The 17667-nt window shown below is 40.0% G+C and overlaps 1 protein-coding gene across 1 annotated transcript; it reads left to right on the top strand.

Annotated features, from left to right (window-relative positions):
* The first annotated feature begins 299 nt into the window (after positions 1 to 299).
* POLR1F (RNA polymerase I subunit F) lies at positions 300 to 4459 on the top strand. Its single transcript, XM_075492953.1, has 4 exons — positions 300 to 862; positions 1027 to 1168; positions 2333 to 2541; positions 3992 to 4459. The coding sequence occupies exons 1-4, from the start codon at positions 639 to 641 to the stop codon at positions 4386 to 4388; spliced, it is 972 nt and encodes a 323-aa protein (XP_075349068.1). The 5' UTR covers positions 300 to 638; the 3' UTR covers positions 4389 to 4459.
* Positions 4460 to 17667: the final 13208 nt, after the last annotated feature.

Here is a 17667-nt window from a genome sequence, read left to right as displayed (position 1 = left end):
AATTTGACACCATAATAGCATCTTTCATCCAAATTACCAAATGTTCAATTTAAATTTACGATGACATCGTAACACAGTGTTTTGTCTAAACTACCAAATGTTTGATTTAGGTTCACGGGGCAACCGGATGCGTGAGGGGGGGTCATTCCGTGCAAAACCAGCTGAAAAGAGAAAATAAATAATGCCGATCATGGAGGTATAATCTGAGCAGGAACGAAACGGTGCGTCTCAGCGCATACGTAGGGATTACGCAGATAAACCGCTGCCGCGGTGCTACCACAGACTACCCCATCGGCGCGGGGCTGTGGCAGGGCGGGGAGGAGAAGGCGCAGCGGGAACCCGGGGGGCCGCAAGCCCGGGCAGCCGCAAGCCCAGGGTACTCAGGTAGCGAAACAACCAACGCGCGTCCTCGGAGCGGCTTCCCTCCCTGCCCCGGGCCCGCCGCCGTCAAGGGACCCGCCATGACCGGGCCGCGCTGCGGGGCCCGCACAGCCCAGCCGGCGCCGCCGGCACTCGGAAGCGCGTCACTCCCCGCGGCCGGGACCCCGCCATTCCGCGCCCCCGCCCCACCGGATAGTGCGTGACGCCATCGCAGCGCGCCGTGGCGTCTGCCGCCGCCGCTGGTGGCCGCCCGCAGCATGGCCGTGGCGGGGGAGCCGCCGCCGCCGCCGCTCGCCCCCCCGCTGCCCGCCGCCGCGGTCCCGTCCTTCGCCGTGGCCCGCGGCCTGGTGGGGCGGCGCTACTCGTGCCTGGTGGCGGCGCCGCACCGCAGGCACGTCGCGCTGGCGCCGCGCTACCTGGGCCGCAAGCGCACCGGCATCCGCGCCCAGCTCGACGCCGAGCTCCTGCGCTACTCGGAAAGGTGCGGCCGGGGAGCGGCCTCAGCCCGTCTGGGGGAGGCCTCAGCCCGTCTGGGGGCCCCGCGCTGCCGCCTGGGCCCGCCGCGGCCGGGGGGAGAGCCCCCTGCCCCGGTGGTGGCTGTCTCCGGCCTAACAGCTAATGGTGCCCCCCCCCTTCTTCTTCCAGCCTTCAGGGTGTGCCGGTGGCTTACGACAACATCAAAGTGGTGGGTGAGCTCGGGGACATTTACGACGACCAAGGATTCATCCACCTGAACATCCAGGCGGACTTCGTCATCTTCAGCCCCAAGAAAGGGAAAAAACTGGTGGTATGTAAACGCGTTGACGTCTCACGGGGCATTTTTTTTATTAAGTAATCAAAGCGTGGCTTATCTCCATCATCAGCGGAGGTCTGGGACTTAGGTGGAGTTATATTTTAGTTTATGTTAGTAGTTTATTCGTGTATGCATAGTTTACAGTAGTTTATTACCAGTTTTTAGTAGTAGTTCTTATTTTCATCCGTCTTTACTGTCTGTTCCTATATTTGTTAAATTTGTATATAATATTTGTATATTATTAAAATAGTGTGTCATAAGGATTACATATTAAATACTATATCATAATTTTTTTATATCATTTATATTGATGCTTCCTTCTGAAGAGCAGGTAATTCTCAAACAGGTGCGTTTGTTATTTAATAGTGGCAGGAATGGTTGGGCTGTTCCCATGAGCTTATTTCCTTCAAGTACAAGAGCAGTACATCAAGTCGAAGCCTGCCTTTCAGTAAAAGGAAATGTATGGCTCACAGAACAGCTTTAAGCTTGTTAATACCCTTATGTCAATACTTGTGGGAAAAATAAGTTGAGAGTCTGCTTACATCCGTTGTTGTGCCATACCTTTTGCAGTATAGCTTGTGTTTTTCTAAGCACGATTAAGGAATGAACGTGTCCTCTTGCTAGCAAGATAGTAGAAAAACCTTCAGTCTATTTCATTCATCCTTGGGGAAAACAAAGGTGAATAACGTTTGACATGCAAATGTGTTGGAAACCCACTGAATGGAGTACTTAAAAGCTTTTTACGTGTCATCTGTATCTTTAGGTGCTAAGTTGTGCTGTGCGAGCGTAAAGCTGTTTTAGGCAAGTAAATCAGACTTAAAATGGCTTTAAAGTGAAGTTGATGGCTGTAGTGTGAGGAAAGAGTTACCTGTTCTATTCAGGTACTCACTGTGGCTAAATCCCGGTGTTTTGACTGTATTTCTCTTGCAGATACAGGTTCATTTCTATTTGGGGAGGAATTGTATGAAGAGTATATAGGAATAGCTTTGATTTTAGTGAAGAAGGGTTAGCTTATTTGCTAGATAAACTGACTTCGTAACTTGTACATACAAAGTCTTGTCGAAAAGCGTCCATATACAAAATCAAATATATATCATGTGTGCGTTTAAAGGGATGATCTTTACTATACCTTCATATGACATTCTTTTTCTTTTTTAGGGTGTAATTAATAAAGTGGCCCCTAGTCATATTGGCTGCCTGATACATGGATGCTTCAATGCTTCTATCCCTAAACCTGAACAAATGTCGATTGTACAGTGGCAAGAGCTGGGGTTAAAAATAGGAGATGAACTGAAATTTCAAGTATTGCACTTGGATTCTGATGCAGCTGGGGTGTTCTTCATTCGAGGAGGACTCACTAAAAGCAGGTATTGTGCTGTACTAGAGAATATTTTTCACTGTTTTAACGGGTTTGTTACAAGCTAAATGATTTGAATTAACATCTTAACCTGTGAGCTTTCTCACTTACACACGAACCCATGTCTATATATAGCCTCTGTTAGTTATCTTAAACCGTGCTTTCTAGTGTTAAGGACTTGCATGGAAATTTTCTCTGGAAAAATAAAAAAAAAATATTTTTTTTTAGCTTTAAAAATCTAAGTGTGCTGACCTGTGAACGATTGATTGCATAGATAGTACATGTTCAAAATAACACCCCAAATGTCTAGAGTAGCTGCATTTATGAATGTGCATAGGTTTTTCAAGTGAAAACACTCCATTCCTGAACACAATGTTTACATTCATATTTACACAAACACGTGTTACATAACCACAGTTAGTTATATGTGGATGACTTAAATGCTTGCTGAAGCATAAGAATATACTTCATCTCAAAGATTATATGAGAAAATGCATCACCTTCTTCCTTTCACTTATGCCTCTGTAAATTTTTAGAGCAACTTGCTAAAAATCTTAATAGTGATGTCTTTAAAAGAGTTCATTCAGATGTGGGTTTTTTTTTAATGGTCATTTGCCTAGCAATTTTTTGGTACCAACGTGGCTGTGTTTTTAATTACATGTACAAGGTGATGACTGCTGACACAATCATAATATTTTGGGGGGTTTTTGTTTGTTTTTTGGGAGTTTTTGTTGGTTTTCTTTTTTTAAATCTGAAAGGGTGCTCTGGATTGTTTCAGTGAACTTACAATGAAACTTAATGATTTTTGTCTTCAGTGCCTCTGGGGACATCTCCTCCATGATTTTTAATTGCATTCTTAACATATTTGTCTTCCTAGATGTTTTCTCCAGTGCTCTCAGTTGTAGGGTACCTGCTGGGTATTTGGATTTTATTTGGGGGGTTTTTTTCCTTCTTTTTTTCACTCTTCTGGCATCACCTTTGTTTTAGCTGTATAGACTTCAGCAAGGCAGTTGCTTGGTAAAACCAGCAGTGTGTCTTGTATATGATTGAACAGGCCGTTGGCTGTGCATGTTTGTGAATAACTTAAAAAAAAAAAAGGTTTATTACACAATGTGTAATTATGAATTAGTGAATGAAGGAGTACAAGAAAAGAGGAAATATCAAAATGGTCTGTACAGCATTTTAGAGAATAAATTTAAGCTAAGATTTGAAAGAGAATATTGATTCTGTGGTAAGAAGGAAGCTAGTTGGGTAATAGAAATTACCATGAAAGTATTAAAGTGGCTTTATGATTTTCTGTAACTAGAGTATCATGTTCTCCATTTGTTGTTGGTTTTTATCAAATGCTTATCTCGTATCTACTTAGTATAAATACTGTGTTTTAGCCAATTTTGACATTTCACTGTGTGAGGTGCACTTAGATGTCTCTACTTCAGCTTATTTTGTGTATTGCTTTACAGCATGCAGCCCAAAAAATCTGAGACTGTCACTGATGGTACAAATGGAGATGAAATTCAAAAGCTTGACCACCAGGAAAATGGCTTCAATGACTCTGGGGGAGATAATGTCACAGAGGAGCCTCTAGTTGAGACAGGTAACACTGGGAGGGAAAATGCAGAAGAGCAAAGTGTTGATGCTGTGAATGGAGTATGTCATGATAAAAGCAAGAAGAAGAAGAAAAAGAAAAAACATAAGGAAGAAGAACAAGAACATGTGTTGCCTACCAGTGACTCCAGTGGTTACCAAAGTGACCATAAAAAGTCAAAGAAAAAGAAAAGAAAGCATTGTGATGAAGTTGAAGAAAGTGAATTATCCCAGCTGTTACAAGAACCCAAAGCTAAAAAGAAAAAGGACTAAAGTCTGAAGTGCCTTTCCTGAATAAGATTTCGGATGTTTTTGATAAGCTTCCAATAAAATCCCATTTTCAAAATGTATATGTATATTTCTTTACTAAACAATCTGCTCTGCTAGGTGGGATGTTTGTGTGCATATATGCACCAACAGCTTTAAAGGCAGGAGCTTCTAAAGAACTGATAGAAGAAATAGGATAGAAGCAATATCTGCCTGTTTTATTTACTGGAAAATAAGGCACAGAAGAACAGTGGTATGTAATTGCAGGAACACATGCATCACATCTGTGTCTGCTTCCCAGTTCCACACATTAACCAGTAGCTAGTTACAATCTTTGCTACTCTAATTCCATCTTTGCTGCTCAGTGTCTTGATCTTGTAAGAGTAGATTAGGCTTACCTTTGGGGTTCTGGGAGACACACCTAATTCCCAGGGGCTGAGAAGAGATTTTTTTTTTTTTTTAATTGTAGTAAGGGGCCATGAATCCCTGTGAATGAAACTGCAGCCTGACTTTAAGGTTAAGCAAACTCTTGAGTGTCTTGGATCTTTCAAAACACCTTTTGCAGTGCTCTAGGAAAAACAGTATGCTCAATTGATTCAGAGCAAGCCGGGAAGACAGGAGAAGATTAATGTAATCTAGTATAATGAAGTACCGCTTATGGGTTAGAATACCACTGAGATATAGGCTGATAAAGCAGTTGGTAGTGGGACATGTTTTGATAAAGTTCATTTTATGCATCAAGCTCATTGACTTCACAGTTTTCTTTAAAAAAAAAAAAAAAAAAAAAGCTAAAGTGCAACTCCTAACTTTTTGTGCTAATTATAACCTTCAGACACTGCTCTCTAGCATAGCAGGTACCTACTGTCAATATTTTCCAAAGCGTTGGAATTAATGTTAGCGGAAAGTTCTGACAATGGGAAAATGACAGTCAAACGTTAACAAATGTGCCTTTATTAAGAACTAATTTTCCTGGGTACATGTATAATAATTTTTTGAATATCAGTACTTTTGAATAACAGCTCTCTTCTGTTGTGAGGAGTTCTGGGGGGAGCTGTAGTGTGACATGGTCTAGGCTAAGTCTTTAACCGAGGTAGGAGGCAATGATGACTTTAGTATTGATTTGCCTATTACAAGAAGACACAACCAGCTCTCTGGAAGCCTTGTGAGTAAACAGCATGTATGTGGAAACTTGCTGTTCATCTGTCTGGTCTTAGGTGACAAAACATTTTGCACTAGTGATTATGCTGATGCTATCAACTCGCTTTACTGGATTTATATGCAGTGCCTAATAACATCCATTCACGTTGAACGTGTTCTGAATTTAAAGTGTGACAATACTTGTTTTAGGGCTCACTTTGTGCTATATTAATATCTTTTGTGCATCTTTAAAGCTCCAAACTTACCAAGACAAATCTAAGTTTCTGTCCTCCAGGCTTCATGGCATGGCAGTACATCATAGGCATTTTAATGTTGTTACAACATCATAAAGAACCAAGTTAAGAGTATCTGAAGACCTATAAGGTGAGCTTAAATAGCTGCTTAAGGGCAGCAGAAACTTCAGTATATCCTCTTTTGCTTGCTCTTTAGCATACTTGGATCTTGAAACCAGTTTCTGGGCAGTCCTGAGATGAACATGAATTGCCCCTGTTGTGTTTCTACATGTGACAATGCTGACACTTGAGCTACATGCAATTTCATGGATGCTGTATCGTCTGTCCATTCTTCCTGTGCTGTGACAAAACCTGAGAAGTCAGATAACGTGTTTGTAATGTGTTTGTTACAGCATGCTACAAGGTCAGCTGAGAGCAGTGTTCTGGTGTGTTAAGTGTTGCAGAGACTAACATAAAAAGTCCCACCCTAATGTGCTTAAAATGTAACTACACAGAACAGGCTGAAGGTTGGGAGATAATTTACAGTCAGAAATTAGCTGAATGTTAGCTCCCCATTTTTGTTTGTTTGTTTTTTAATGGATTGATGTAGAGGGAAGAGGTTAGAAGGGCAGGTATGGAGGATATATCGCAGAGGAGGATGGCAAGTGCAGATATTTTTTGTTGATGCCTATGGGAAGAGAACGATGGAGGCAGTTGCTATTGCAGATGAACCAAAGACTGAGAGTCATGATTTCATCTGTTAGTCCTTAATAATCATTATAGCTCACTTTCCCTTTTAGGGAAGGGAAACACATCTCCAGCAGACCCACTGTTGGTGACTGTGGCATGAGCCAAGCCCCACCAGTTCATAGAAGCCGCTTGTAGCACCAGGAGTTTGTCTTGCTCTGTTTCAGCTTTTCATCAGCATGGAGAGAAGGGAGACGTTCAGGGGGAAGAACTGAAGTTGAAACTAATGAATCAAGGAACATAGTATAAATGCTTTCAGCACTTTGAATGCTCTTTTTCCACTTCTGCTGCTTTACCATTCTCTTACTGAAAGAGAATTGTCTACTGTAATTTAACAAACTATGCAAACTGGCTTTTTGAGGGTATTAAGCAACTTTTCTGAAAGCCTAATGTAATCTGTCTTGGTTTTGGGCCTTATTTTTTTGGCACACAAGTGTGGCCAGCACACTCTTGTATCATTTTTTGGTTTTCTTTCTTGGCTTACAACAGAAGAGAGCAATTAAAAAATAAATTAAATGCAGGAGCTGACAATTCATGTTGTTGCTCCAATGTTGCAAATACTATAACATGTTACCTTAAATTCTTGCTAGGTTAATATGCAAATAGCAACTGTGGTACAAAATAAAATTGTAGATTCCTTTGCCTGACTATTGCACAAAGCAGTTGACTATTTTCTGCTGTTTTGTGTCTTTGGAAGGGGAAAAGTGAAGAAAAGACTTAAAAAAAAATTAAAAAGTGCACAGTTGGAGCTGATTTTGGCAGCTTCACCGCTGCACTGTTGATGTTGCTGTAGACACTGTTTCGGCATTAGCTAAATATGGCAAGAAAACTTGGATTTTCAAAAGCGAATTGTCACTCTATTCATGACTTTAAATCACTTCTCTTTGTTTTTTTCCCCTTAAAAAACCCCTAAGATTTTCCGATGCTTGAAATTAACAAAGGAAAGAAGCTGAACATGATACTTTCCATAAAAGTTTCTCTGAAGTTTGATCATTATAAATGTTTCGCTTTCTGTGTTCCCTTGGACTACCAAGGAAGAGTTGTGTTGAATTTTGAGTTGAGCCGAGATTTTTGAGTATCTAGAACAAACATTTTTAAAGCTTCCAGTGAGGCCAGGTGACTTCGTATTAGTTTGCATGGCCCTTCTGTTCCGAGTGCATTCCAGTACAACTCACTTCTGTCACACAGCAAAGAGAACATTGGAAGGTAAAATTGTATTTAGTTCTATAACAACTATGTTGATAGTTACACCAAGGTAACTATCAGGTGATCTAGAGAAAACATACGCTGTTTTTTTCCTGTTTTAACATTAAGTTGGCGACAAAGCCAATATTCCCTTCTGTCTGTGGTTGATACTCTTTTGTCTGTATTATGAAAAATGCAGTTCCAACTTAATCAGCTTTAATAAGTTTCTAAAGCAGGGACTGCTTCTTTGTGGTATTACGAATGTTTTGATTCTGCAAACATGTTTCTCAGTGTATTGCATGCCTTTGGCAGAAGAGCAAGTGCTCTTAGAAGAAAGTATTTTTAGCGCTCTTTAAAACAAATGTTTTGTACTCTCTGAAGCTTGCAGTGATCTGCAGTGTTAACTTTTGCTCTTTGTCTTTTTCTGGCTTCTCTTAGAAACAAATTCTGTGCTTTTGACTTGGCAGTTTTCTGCTGCTTAAAACATGCAGCCCAAACAGCCCAGTGGATGAGCTCTAGGGAAAGGATTTTTAAAAGGGCCTAAGCAAGCTAGCTGCCTTTTGGGAAACATGAGCCTTGATCAAATCTGCTTCTGAATAAACAGTTTGTCTTTGGAAGCATCCCAACCTTTGATAGCCCTCAGACAGTACAGACCTTTGCTGTAAAAAGCAAGGGGGTAGTTACATACCCAGACTGTTGGAGTTCTATTTTTTTCCATATACCTATGAAAAGGTTATGTGATCTGATGCTCTCAGGATTATTAGGGTTGGCTATGAAAGGACTGAAATAGTTTCATTCTGATAAGGCATATATTTTTCTTACCATAATGTTGATTCTATTCTGTCTATTTAGCTTTCAGAAATTCTGTAACTTCAATAAAGCCTGAGGAACTGGAATAGACTTAGTCTGTTTATAGGGAGAAGATACGTTGTCTTCTGGATTCATTAAACAAAAATAAGGATGAAAATCAAGCTTCACGATTCTCCAATGTTGTCAGTAAATAAGTTTTTTTACAGACATAGATCATGATTTTTGTGTCATTTATCATGACTTTACACGTAACTAAGAACTGGGTTGAATTCAGCTGTAAGTCTTGTAGCAAGCCACTCAATTGACCAGATGTTAAGCAATTGGAAGCAATTGCAGCCTGGCAATGGCTTCAAGTTCCCCTGAAGCCAGCTATCCCAGGCAAAGAGTAGAGATAAGTAAGAAGGAATGAGCTTTAGTTTTCCCACTTTAAGGACCCCTGCTCTGAGACACTGAATACATAGATGATCTTCTCCCAGTTCCCAAACTGATACGTCTGTAGGGTATTATTGCTGCTGGAACATTTCTGTTTTGGCCAGAGACAGTTCAACTCAACAAAGACTTTTTTGAGAAATCTTTCTACAGAAACAGCTAAAATGAATTTTCTGTACAGAAGATGAGTGAACTGCCACAGTTCTTAGTACATAGCAAAGAAACCTTATGATTAGAGGAAAGAATTTTGGTACAAGACTCATTATCAATACCTTCCTCTTCCGTGGATTATTTTAGTGTATTTCATATGACTAGAAGGTTGAGCTGTGACCTTTGATCTCTGAAGCTATATCTTACTTATTAAGAATGCAGGTACCAAGATATGACTGACTATCGCACTTCAAAGCTTCCTTGGCTCCTTATCCACTGTGCTCCTTCTTCCTTGATGCTTTCTTTCACTGGTGCCTTTGGTGTATGGGAACTTCTCTAAGAATATTCTTACTACACCTGAAATATGATGCCCCATTCAAGAGCAGGATTTCGTTGTGTTGCACAAATTGCTTGAGGAGAACTGTGTGTTTAAGAAGCTCTGGTAAGAACCAGTCTGTCAGTACTCTGTTGCTTAGAAGCTCACATTAGGTATGGTTGATCCACTAGAAGTTTGGACACTGAAAGAAGCAGATCTTTGTCAAGTACCTTGGCTTGAGTTGTAATTAAGGTTGCATTCAGAAGTAATATTGCAGTTCTACCTGCAAAGCCATGATCGGTGGGCATGACCTTCTTGTGATACATACATACACGGCACACACAACCTCTGCTGAAGACTCGGGACCACGGCAGTTAGTGGAATGCAGGCTGCGCAAGTACGGTCCCAGATTTCATTGAAAGCATTTTGTCAAAACTAGTGTGGAATAACTCCCACTCATTCATGAAGCTGGCTGAAGCCAGAGTTGTCTTTTTTCAAGGAGAGTTGGACTGGGCTACAGCTGGCCTTGATGAAGTCAACTGTTTAGGCTTTCTTGTTACTGTGTATGAAGACACAGTCTGTGCTTTGATTTTCTTATAACAAAAGTGTTAGTGTATGGATAAATTAAAAATTCTGTATGGACCAGTCAAACCAACATTTAAAAGCTGGACTAAAAAGAAAGGCAAATTTATGCTGCATCAGTAATCATTAATATCAACATCAGGAGAAATAAGACATAGTCTTGGAGCACTATTAAATTTTTGCATCAGGTCCTTATTTGTTTCAGATAATAAACAAGTGACATCTGACCCTCTTTCAGGATAATGCCAGTTTATGTTCATGCTTGAAGACTTGTTTTTTTCTCCAGAGATTTGGTCAGCTCTTCATGGACTCAAAGATGACCAGTTTTTTTAAGCACTTTTCTAGAAGGACAGCTATTTGTCTCCCTGCTGAAAAAAACCCAACCCCAAAAACCTGACAACAAAAGAAAAAGTGCACAGGTGGTGTAGGTATTTGTTGTTTCTTCATGGAGCCTGTCAATGTTAGCTTGTGGCTTTGTGAAGAGGGGCACACCTTCGCCTATGGTGTATCTACGTTCTACGCAGAGAAGCAGTTGAGGACCTCTGCTTTTCAAAGAAATTCCATATATTGTGGCTAAAAATAAGTACATGGAACAGTCTGCACTGATAATGAATGGGATGTGCTGATAACTTGTTTTGATAGGACTTTCTCGATGTTAAACTGAATTTAGCATAAGTGACCTACTTCATGTCTGTTATTACTAAATTCCATCTCAAAGAGAGGATAATTCCTGTTTCATATGTATAATTTCAAAATTCATCTTTTCATTTAGGATAGACATTAGTTAAACTTGAACTCTTAGTTTCCTGGAGCCAAGTGAATGATATTATGGACAGTTGTAAGGTTTCTGAAGTAGAGAAAAGTGTGCAAGTATTATAGATTTAAGTGCATTTGCAAATTCATATTTTTACCTGGGTAGTATTTATAAAGTACTTAGCAAAATATGCAGATGCTCACAGATTAGTTCTGTTGTCATTTGTCTTGTGGTTATTTCTATCTCATTTCAATGCCTGGTTTGCAAAAACATTGTCAGAAATGATCCCAAAATAGAGTCCAGCATCATCCTATTCATTCCTGATTTATATTTATCCTGTAAATCTGTGGTTGTGCAATATTATGGTGATGAATGTGAGGACAAGCTGTTGCAAATAACTTTATATCTTCCTATTAATTAAGTGTAGCAAATGTCTTTTCTCAGGCAAAACAAATTCCCCAAAGGCTGTTTTCTCATTTTATGAACAAGTGTTAGAAATAGAAGAGTAATTACTGTATTTGTGAGACAGGCATTCAGATTTCTGAATTACACTTGAAAGAAAAGATAGTTGAAAGACGTTAACGAACTGGGTTGAATTCAAATACCAGTAACAGCAATAAGAGAGAGTTCTGTTGCATGAAGGAAGAATAAAAAGATTGCCAATTTTTAGCCAAATAGTAGCTGTGGATGTAAAGTGGAAAAAAATAGACTGAATACCTCTGCAATATCTTACTATGAGAGTTCTCACGGGGCTTGAGGTAGGTTGCAGTCTTAAACCCTTTCAGGTTGCAATGCAGCAAGGCACTTAAACATCACCAGCGAGGGACCGTAGATACAAGCAGCGCTTCTTCATATCGTAAAGATTATGTGAAAATAATCTCACATAATTTTCTCACAATTTTTTCTCAAAAATTTCACAAAATTTTCTCACAAATATTTCTCAAAAATAAATCTCACATAATGATATCATAAATGATTATGTGAAAACTTGGTGAAAGATTCTTTCTCTCAGCATTTTTCTATCGAACGCTTCTAATTCTATAATGAGAAATGTAACAAAGGAAAAAACATATATTTTCATTTTCTGTAGCATTTTTAGTTTGGTGATGTTGTTTTTTTCTTGCCTCTGAGCAAAAACTATCTTGTAAATAATATTTCTAGTGGTTAGGAAAACTTGAGTACAGAGAGTTCTGATACTTCAGGTTTTGTTTGCTTTTTAATTATTATTATTGCAATTATTTATGGTTAGGCTTTCTTTGTTTCTTTACTGGAGCACACTCTGGAAAATGGTCTAAGAAAATTCAATGAATTTATGGAAAAGTGTCTAGGAGAGAAGGATTTAAAAATGAGAAAAAGCTGGGGATTTCTTCATAAACCCAGAGTACAAAGGGTAAAATTTCAGTTTAAGGTAGTTTTTGAAATTTCAAAATCTTTCCTGAGAATAGAAGGAAAGCTGAAGACTTCTCTTTAAAGGTATTTCTCTCTTCTCTCCACCAAGTATTTTCAGTCCATTCAAAATGCTTCTCTGGTTTTTGGTAGTGTGACGTAACATATTTAAAATGTGAAAATAATCATTTCAAATAGAGAAGTGTTCCATTCCAGGTATCTGAATTACATTGTTAGACAGGGAACCAAAAGATTTTTTTCCTCCCAATTCATATTCTGGTGAAATTGACTGAATTTGTTCTTTTTAAATGTGTCAGAATATGATTCCAAGAAAACTACTCTGATCCACTATGAATTTACACTTTATCTGTCAAATCATCGTAGGACTTGGAAAAGTCTGGCTTGCAGAAGTGTTCTGCTGGTTCTCATGCGATGCCACACGGTGGAGTATTGCTTTTCCTGTCGGGCTTTTTCCCCGCATCTGTCATCTAAAGAACTCAAAACTTCTGTGGACTGGTATTTGATGAGAGGAAGTTTCTGGTGAGCATTTTAGCTTCAGAGCATTACTTTCTATTAGTGCCGTGCGACTGGAGCAATTACGAAGTCCCTCGTCAAAAACACAGAAGGTTCTGAATGACAAAGGACGCTTCTGCACTTTGTTGTACTTTCTGATTGCTACTGTTCATTCCCTCCTTTGTGACTTAGCAGGGTACTTCTGTATTACAGTTGACTGTGAAGAAAACTTGTTTATTCATGGTGGAAAATGAACTGATATGTAAAGCTGCATTTTTTTAATCTAAATGATATTTTAGCAGGATGAAGTATAATACAGCCACAACAGAGAGGGCTAGTGAGCTAATTGAAATAAGACTGGAAGAGACAACCAAAATTTGTATGTGTTCTGTATTTCAGCATCAAAACCTTTGTATCCACCCTAGCTGTTGTGACCATGTTAGTTAAGTTTATTTTCTAGTTTTCATGTATCTCAAAGTGCAGTTAATACATGTATTCATCCATTTTTTCACTGTTCATATTTCAGATTCTTTCCTTAATTTGGTTGTATAGGAAAAGAGGCTTATGCGACCATGCTGTGAATACAAGCTCATGCAAATGCGGTGATCTGTAGGTGCATTTCTTTGTCCTTCCTTAGTAAATTTTTAGTTATTGGCCAGTTTACAGACTTCTGCCTGCTTAACTGAAATACTGCATTCCTATAAGTTTCATGGAAATGAGTTGTGAGCAGAGGAGAGAAACCGTATTAGTTCCCTTGTTTGAAGAAAAAGTGACCTGAGTTCAGCTGTGGTGAGCCCTAACTCCTCTGTGGACTCCATGGCAGTGGGAAAAGCTTCAGGCAGAACTTTGCACCTTATTAGGCGTGAGGGGATGGGAAGGGAGGCATCCTTAGCTCTGGTGCTGAGGAAACAACTTGGTTTTGTCTTTATTGCACTCATTTTGGTTTTGGTTTTTTTTTTACAACGTGTACTTATTTTGTGTTTATTCATACCTCTGCTTTTTCTGGGTTTGCTGTATACTAATCTGTTCTCCTTTGCTTACATGGGATGAAGAGGCTGAAAAGTCCATGTTAGTCCTCAGTTCATCGAGGTATTTTAGTTTTTACATAAGGCTACTGTTAATCAGCAAAAGCTCAGTACTGATCATGTCAAGTCTCAATGGCTGATGTAAGACCTGGAATTAAGATTTTAAAGAGTGAATTGGAGGTGGGAGAATTTCTCTGTGTACTGCCAATTTGCATAGGCTGCTGTGCTGTGACAATGGCACCTGTAGGCACATTGGAATTATATTAGTGTAAAAAGGGTGACATGAGATTACACATTTAGCCCTGTGCACTATGCCAGTCACAAAGTAAAATACAGAAACTGTCCTGGCAGTTGAGACCATAACCCACTTGATTGCACTGAACTACAATAATGTGCTCAATTATGCTTTTTCTTGTTCTGGGTAAGGGCGTCTTCAGTGCATCTCTGTAGAGCTTCACTGGGAAGGTTAAAAGGTGTCTTAATCCTGCTTAGTGTGTTGAGTGATGTTCCCACTACGTCTGAACATAAATCCGTGTGTTGTACCTGTAAGCAATGCAACCGTTAGAATCTTGCAGAAAAGGTGGGTAACAACATTTTTACCTCTAGTAATGAATTATATTTTGAGAGCAAACTTGCGTTCTGCTTATGGACCGGTTGTGGGGATTTGTCTTTGGGGGAGATTTCAGGCTTGCATCCTTTCTGCACATGGGGACTCAAAAACAAAAACATCAGTAAGACTCCACCATGTGTGTGGATATTGGGGATAGAAAATACAACTATGCTTGTGGTATGTCTGCACTCTGGAGTGGATGTGTATCACTGCATCTGGCTCAGATTGCTTCAGGCTTAGTCATGAAAAGTATCCATTGACTTAGTTTGGGAATTGCATGATTTTTAAGGTTAACTAGAGGGTAGAATTAAGGGGATTCTCTAAAATCTCAAATATAAAAAGGCTAATTCATAAACTTTAGAGGCAACATTGAATGAATCTGCTGTGAAAGACAGCTAACAGGAAATAATGGAACTGTGCACTAAACTATGGAAGATGTTCACACTGCTTTCTAGTGGGATGCGATATTAAAATTAGTGTAGGACCCTATCAAGAAAAACAGTCTATCAAGAAAAACAGTCTACGTGGGACCAGTGTTCGTGCAACTCTGCTTACTAAAACTCTAGAAAACAGAAGCTTTTCTTTGACAGATACCATTTGGGCTTAAAGACTTGCATTCTGTTGGTCTTACTAAAAAGTGCCTTTCACCACAGAGCTATTCATCTGCTATTATTCTTGAAACACCAACAACATATTTTGAAAAAAAAATCTTTTAAAAATGTCTTTCTGTAAATAGTCTTTAGTGCTAGCAAATTGGCAGTGTTTATTTATTTTCAGGTACAAAATTTAATCCAAACCACTTCTTTTTCCCTTTGTCTGAGTTGGCAGATTTTGTGTTTGGAAAAGCTTTGCACACAAATTAAAAGGAGAGTAGCATCCTCACTATTTCAATATAAAATTAATAGACATTTGTGAGATCAGTACTAAAATACTGTTTAAGTGACAAATAAAGCAAATTCTTAGTTTTGCCTGTCTGTGCAATTTATGTAGGATGATTCATAGTATTACGCAGCAAGGCCAAGATGGGGAATAGCAAAACTTCTGCTGAAGGCCTGAAGCTAAGAAAGTTAGGAGGGTATGGTTAGGAGGTTACAGGAGAGTAAAACTATGATCTCAGTCTGCTCTTTATAACATAACGTATCAACCTTATCAGTTTCAGAAGAAAAAGAAATGGTGTCATCTTAATATTTTATGCTAATTTAGACTGAACATCCCACAGTATTATTTTGACACTGTGCTAGTGGTGTGTCAGCTGTCTCCAGAGGCCCTCGTCAAAAGCAGAGGAAAGTATCCTGCTGTGCCAATACTGTACAATAAATAACATTCTCAGAAGATTCATACAGAGCTGGAGCACAGTGTTACTAGTTGTCATGAAACAGACAGAAAAAGGGTTACATTCTGAAAGGCAAGACTTAGGAAATGGCTGATCCCAGGGAAGGATAAGTTTGTTGATCTGGAAACATCATTTGAGAAAGAAATGATGAGCAAGTGTCTAATAGTTTGGAAGTTATGAAGGAACACGTGTCCAAAATGCAGATCTATAGCTGAACTTCTTCCAAGCACGTTTAACCTTGTTTGGTCTGGAAATCTCATGAATCTGAATTGTGTTTTGAACTTACACTTATCAGTATTGGTTTTGCTTAGGTTGGATAGTAAATAAATGTATCTGGAAAGCCTTTTTTCCTTATATTGATACTCTCATTTGTAGCTGAAACTAGTAAGAGAAATAATACATTATTTGCTTGAAAAAAAAATAAAAGGCAAGCCCCACATGTATGCATTGGGGATGACAACTAAAGTCCTATCTAGTTTCCCTGTGAGTTAAGTTTTGCTATCCATTTCCAAACTGTCATGTCTTTCTTCGTCCCTCTCCACCACCCCTCGTAAATCAGAGTGCAATCAGCAATTCCGAACTGCTTACTGTGTGCCTACAGATATTGTAAGCGTTGCTTAACGAGAAGTCAAACAGCTAATCATAGTCACACACACTGCAGGTAATTTATGGCTATGCCAGGGGCTTTGCCACGTGCTCCACCAGCTGGATCCCGCTGTGGAAGATGAGGGGACTGTCGGGGTATGAGGTTCAACAAGGCCAAGTGCAAGGTCCTGCACTTGTGCCACAGCAACCCCATGCAACGCTACAGGCTTGGGGAAGAGTGGCTGGAAAGCTGCCCAGCGGAGAAGGACCTGGGCGTGTTGGTTGACAGCTGGCTGAATATGAGCCAGCAGTGTGCCCAGGTGGCCAAGAAAGCCAATGGCATCCTGGCTTGTATCAAAAATAACGTGGCCAGCAGGACTAGGGAAGTGATCGTGCCCCTGTACTCGGCACTGGTGAGGCCGTACCTTGAATCCTGTGTTCAGTTTTGGGTCCCCCACTACAAGAGGGATATTGAGGTGCTGGAGCGTGTCCAGAGAAGGGCAACGAAGCTGGTGAAGGGTCTGGAGCACAAGTCTGATGAGGAGCGGCTGAGGGAACTGGCGTTGTTTTTCTGGAGAAGCGGAGGCTGAGGGGAGACCTTATCGCTCTCTACAACTACCTGAAAGGAGGTTGTAGAGAGGTGGGGGTTGGTCTCTTCTCCCAGGAAACAAGTGATAGGACGAGAGGAAATGGCCTCAAGTTGCACCAGGGGAGGTTTAGACTGCATATTAGGAAATTTTACTTCACTGAAAGGGTTATCAAGCATTGGAACAGGCTGCCCAGGGAAGTGGTTGAGTCACCATCCCTGGAGGTATTTAAAGGACGTTTGGATGAGGTGCTTAGGGATATGGTATAGTGGTGGTCTTGGTAGTGTTAGGTTTACGGTTGGACTCGATGATCTTAAAGGTCTTTTCCAACCTATACGATTCTGTGATTCTGTATGCTGCTGCCCCCATCCAGCTTGCACCCCAGCTTTCCTCTCCCTGGGCTAGAAGTGTACGAATAAGCCCCATCTCAATTCAAAGAATGATTGTAGCTGGAGGAATGTACGCTATCCAAGAACTGAGTATATTCAGGATTAATTAAAATTCTGGAATAATTAAAAAAAACAAAGAAAGAAACACTTAGAACTGTCATGAATTGGGAGGGGAGCTGGCCCCCCTTTGATGTCCTTCCTCATATCACACTAAAGATTTATGTCTCAATAACATAAGTGGTATTTTGTCATGTTCCAGTCATTAGCAGCTACTCCTGAGACAGGAGTTGGATGAGGCAAAATGAATTTTTGAGAATTTTAAGGAAGGTTCTTACCTAGGCCAGGCCAAGGGCAGGTGTCCTGGTTTTGGCTGGGATAGAGTTAATTTTCTTCCTAGTAGCTGGTATAGTGCTGTGTTTTGGATTTAGCATGAGAATATTGAAAGTCTAGTCTTGATCAAGTCAATAGGATTTTTGCCATAGAGTAGCTGGGCTGCTGAAGTGAACCCCAGAAT

This window comes from Mycteria americana, chromosome 2, assembly GCF_035582795.1.
Source record: "Mycteria americana isolate JAX WOST 10 ecotype Jacksonville Zoo and Gardens chromosome 2, USCA_MyAme_1.0, whole genome shotgun sequence".
Lineage (NCBI taxonomy): Eukaryota > Metazoa > Chordata > Aves > Ciconiiformes > Ciconiidae > Mycteria > Mycteria americana.
Note: the sequence above shows the minus strand (reverse complement) of the source record. Positions and strands in the feature narration are given on the sequence as shown.

Excerpts from the sequence above, each read along its gene's own strand:
- POLR1F (XM_075492953.1), top strand. The coding sequence starts at position 639 with ATGGCCGTGGCGGGGGAGCCGCCGCCGCCGCCGCTCGCCCCCCCGCTG. Across the intron at positions 1,169-2,332 it reads AGAAAGGGAAAAAACTGGTG|GGTGTAATTAATAAAGTGGC; the intron begins GTATGTAAACGC and ends TTTCTTTTTTAG. Across the intron at positions 2,542-3,991 it reads GGAGGACTCACTAAAAGCAG|CATGCAGCCCAAAAAATCTG; the intron begins GTATTGTGCTGT and ends ATTGCTTTACAG.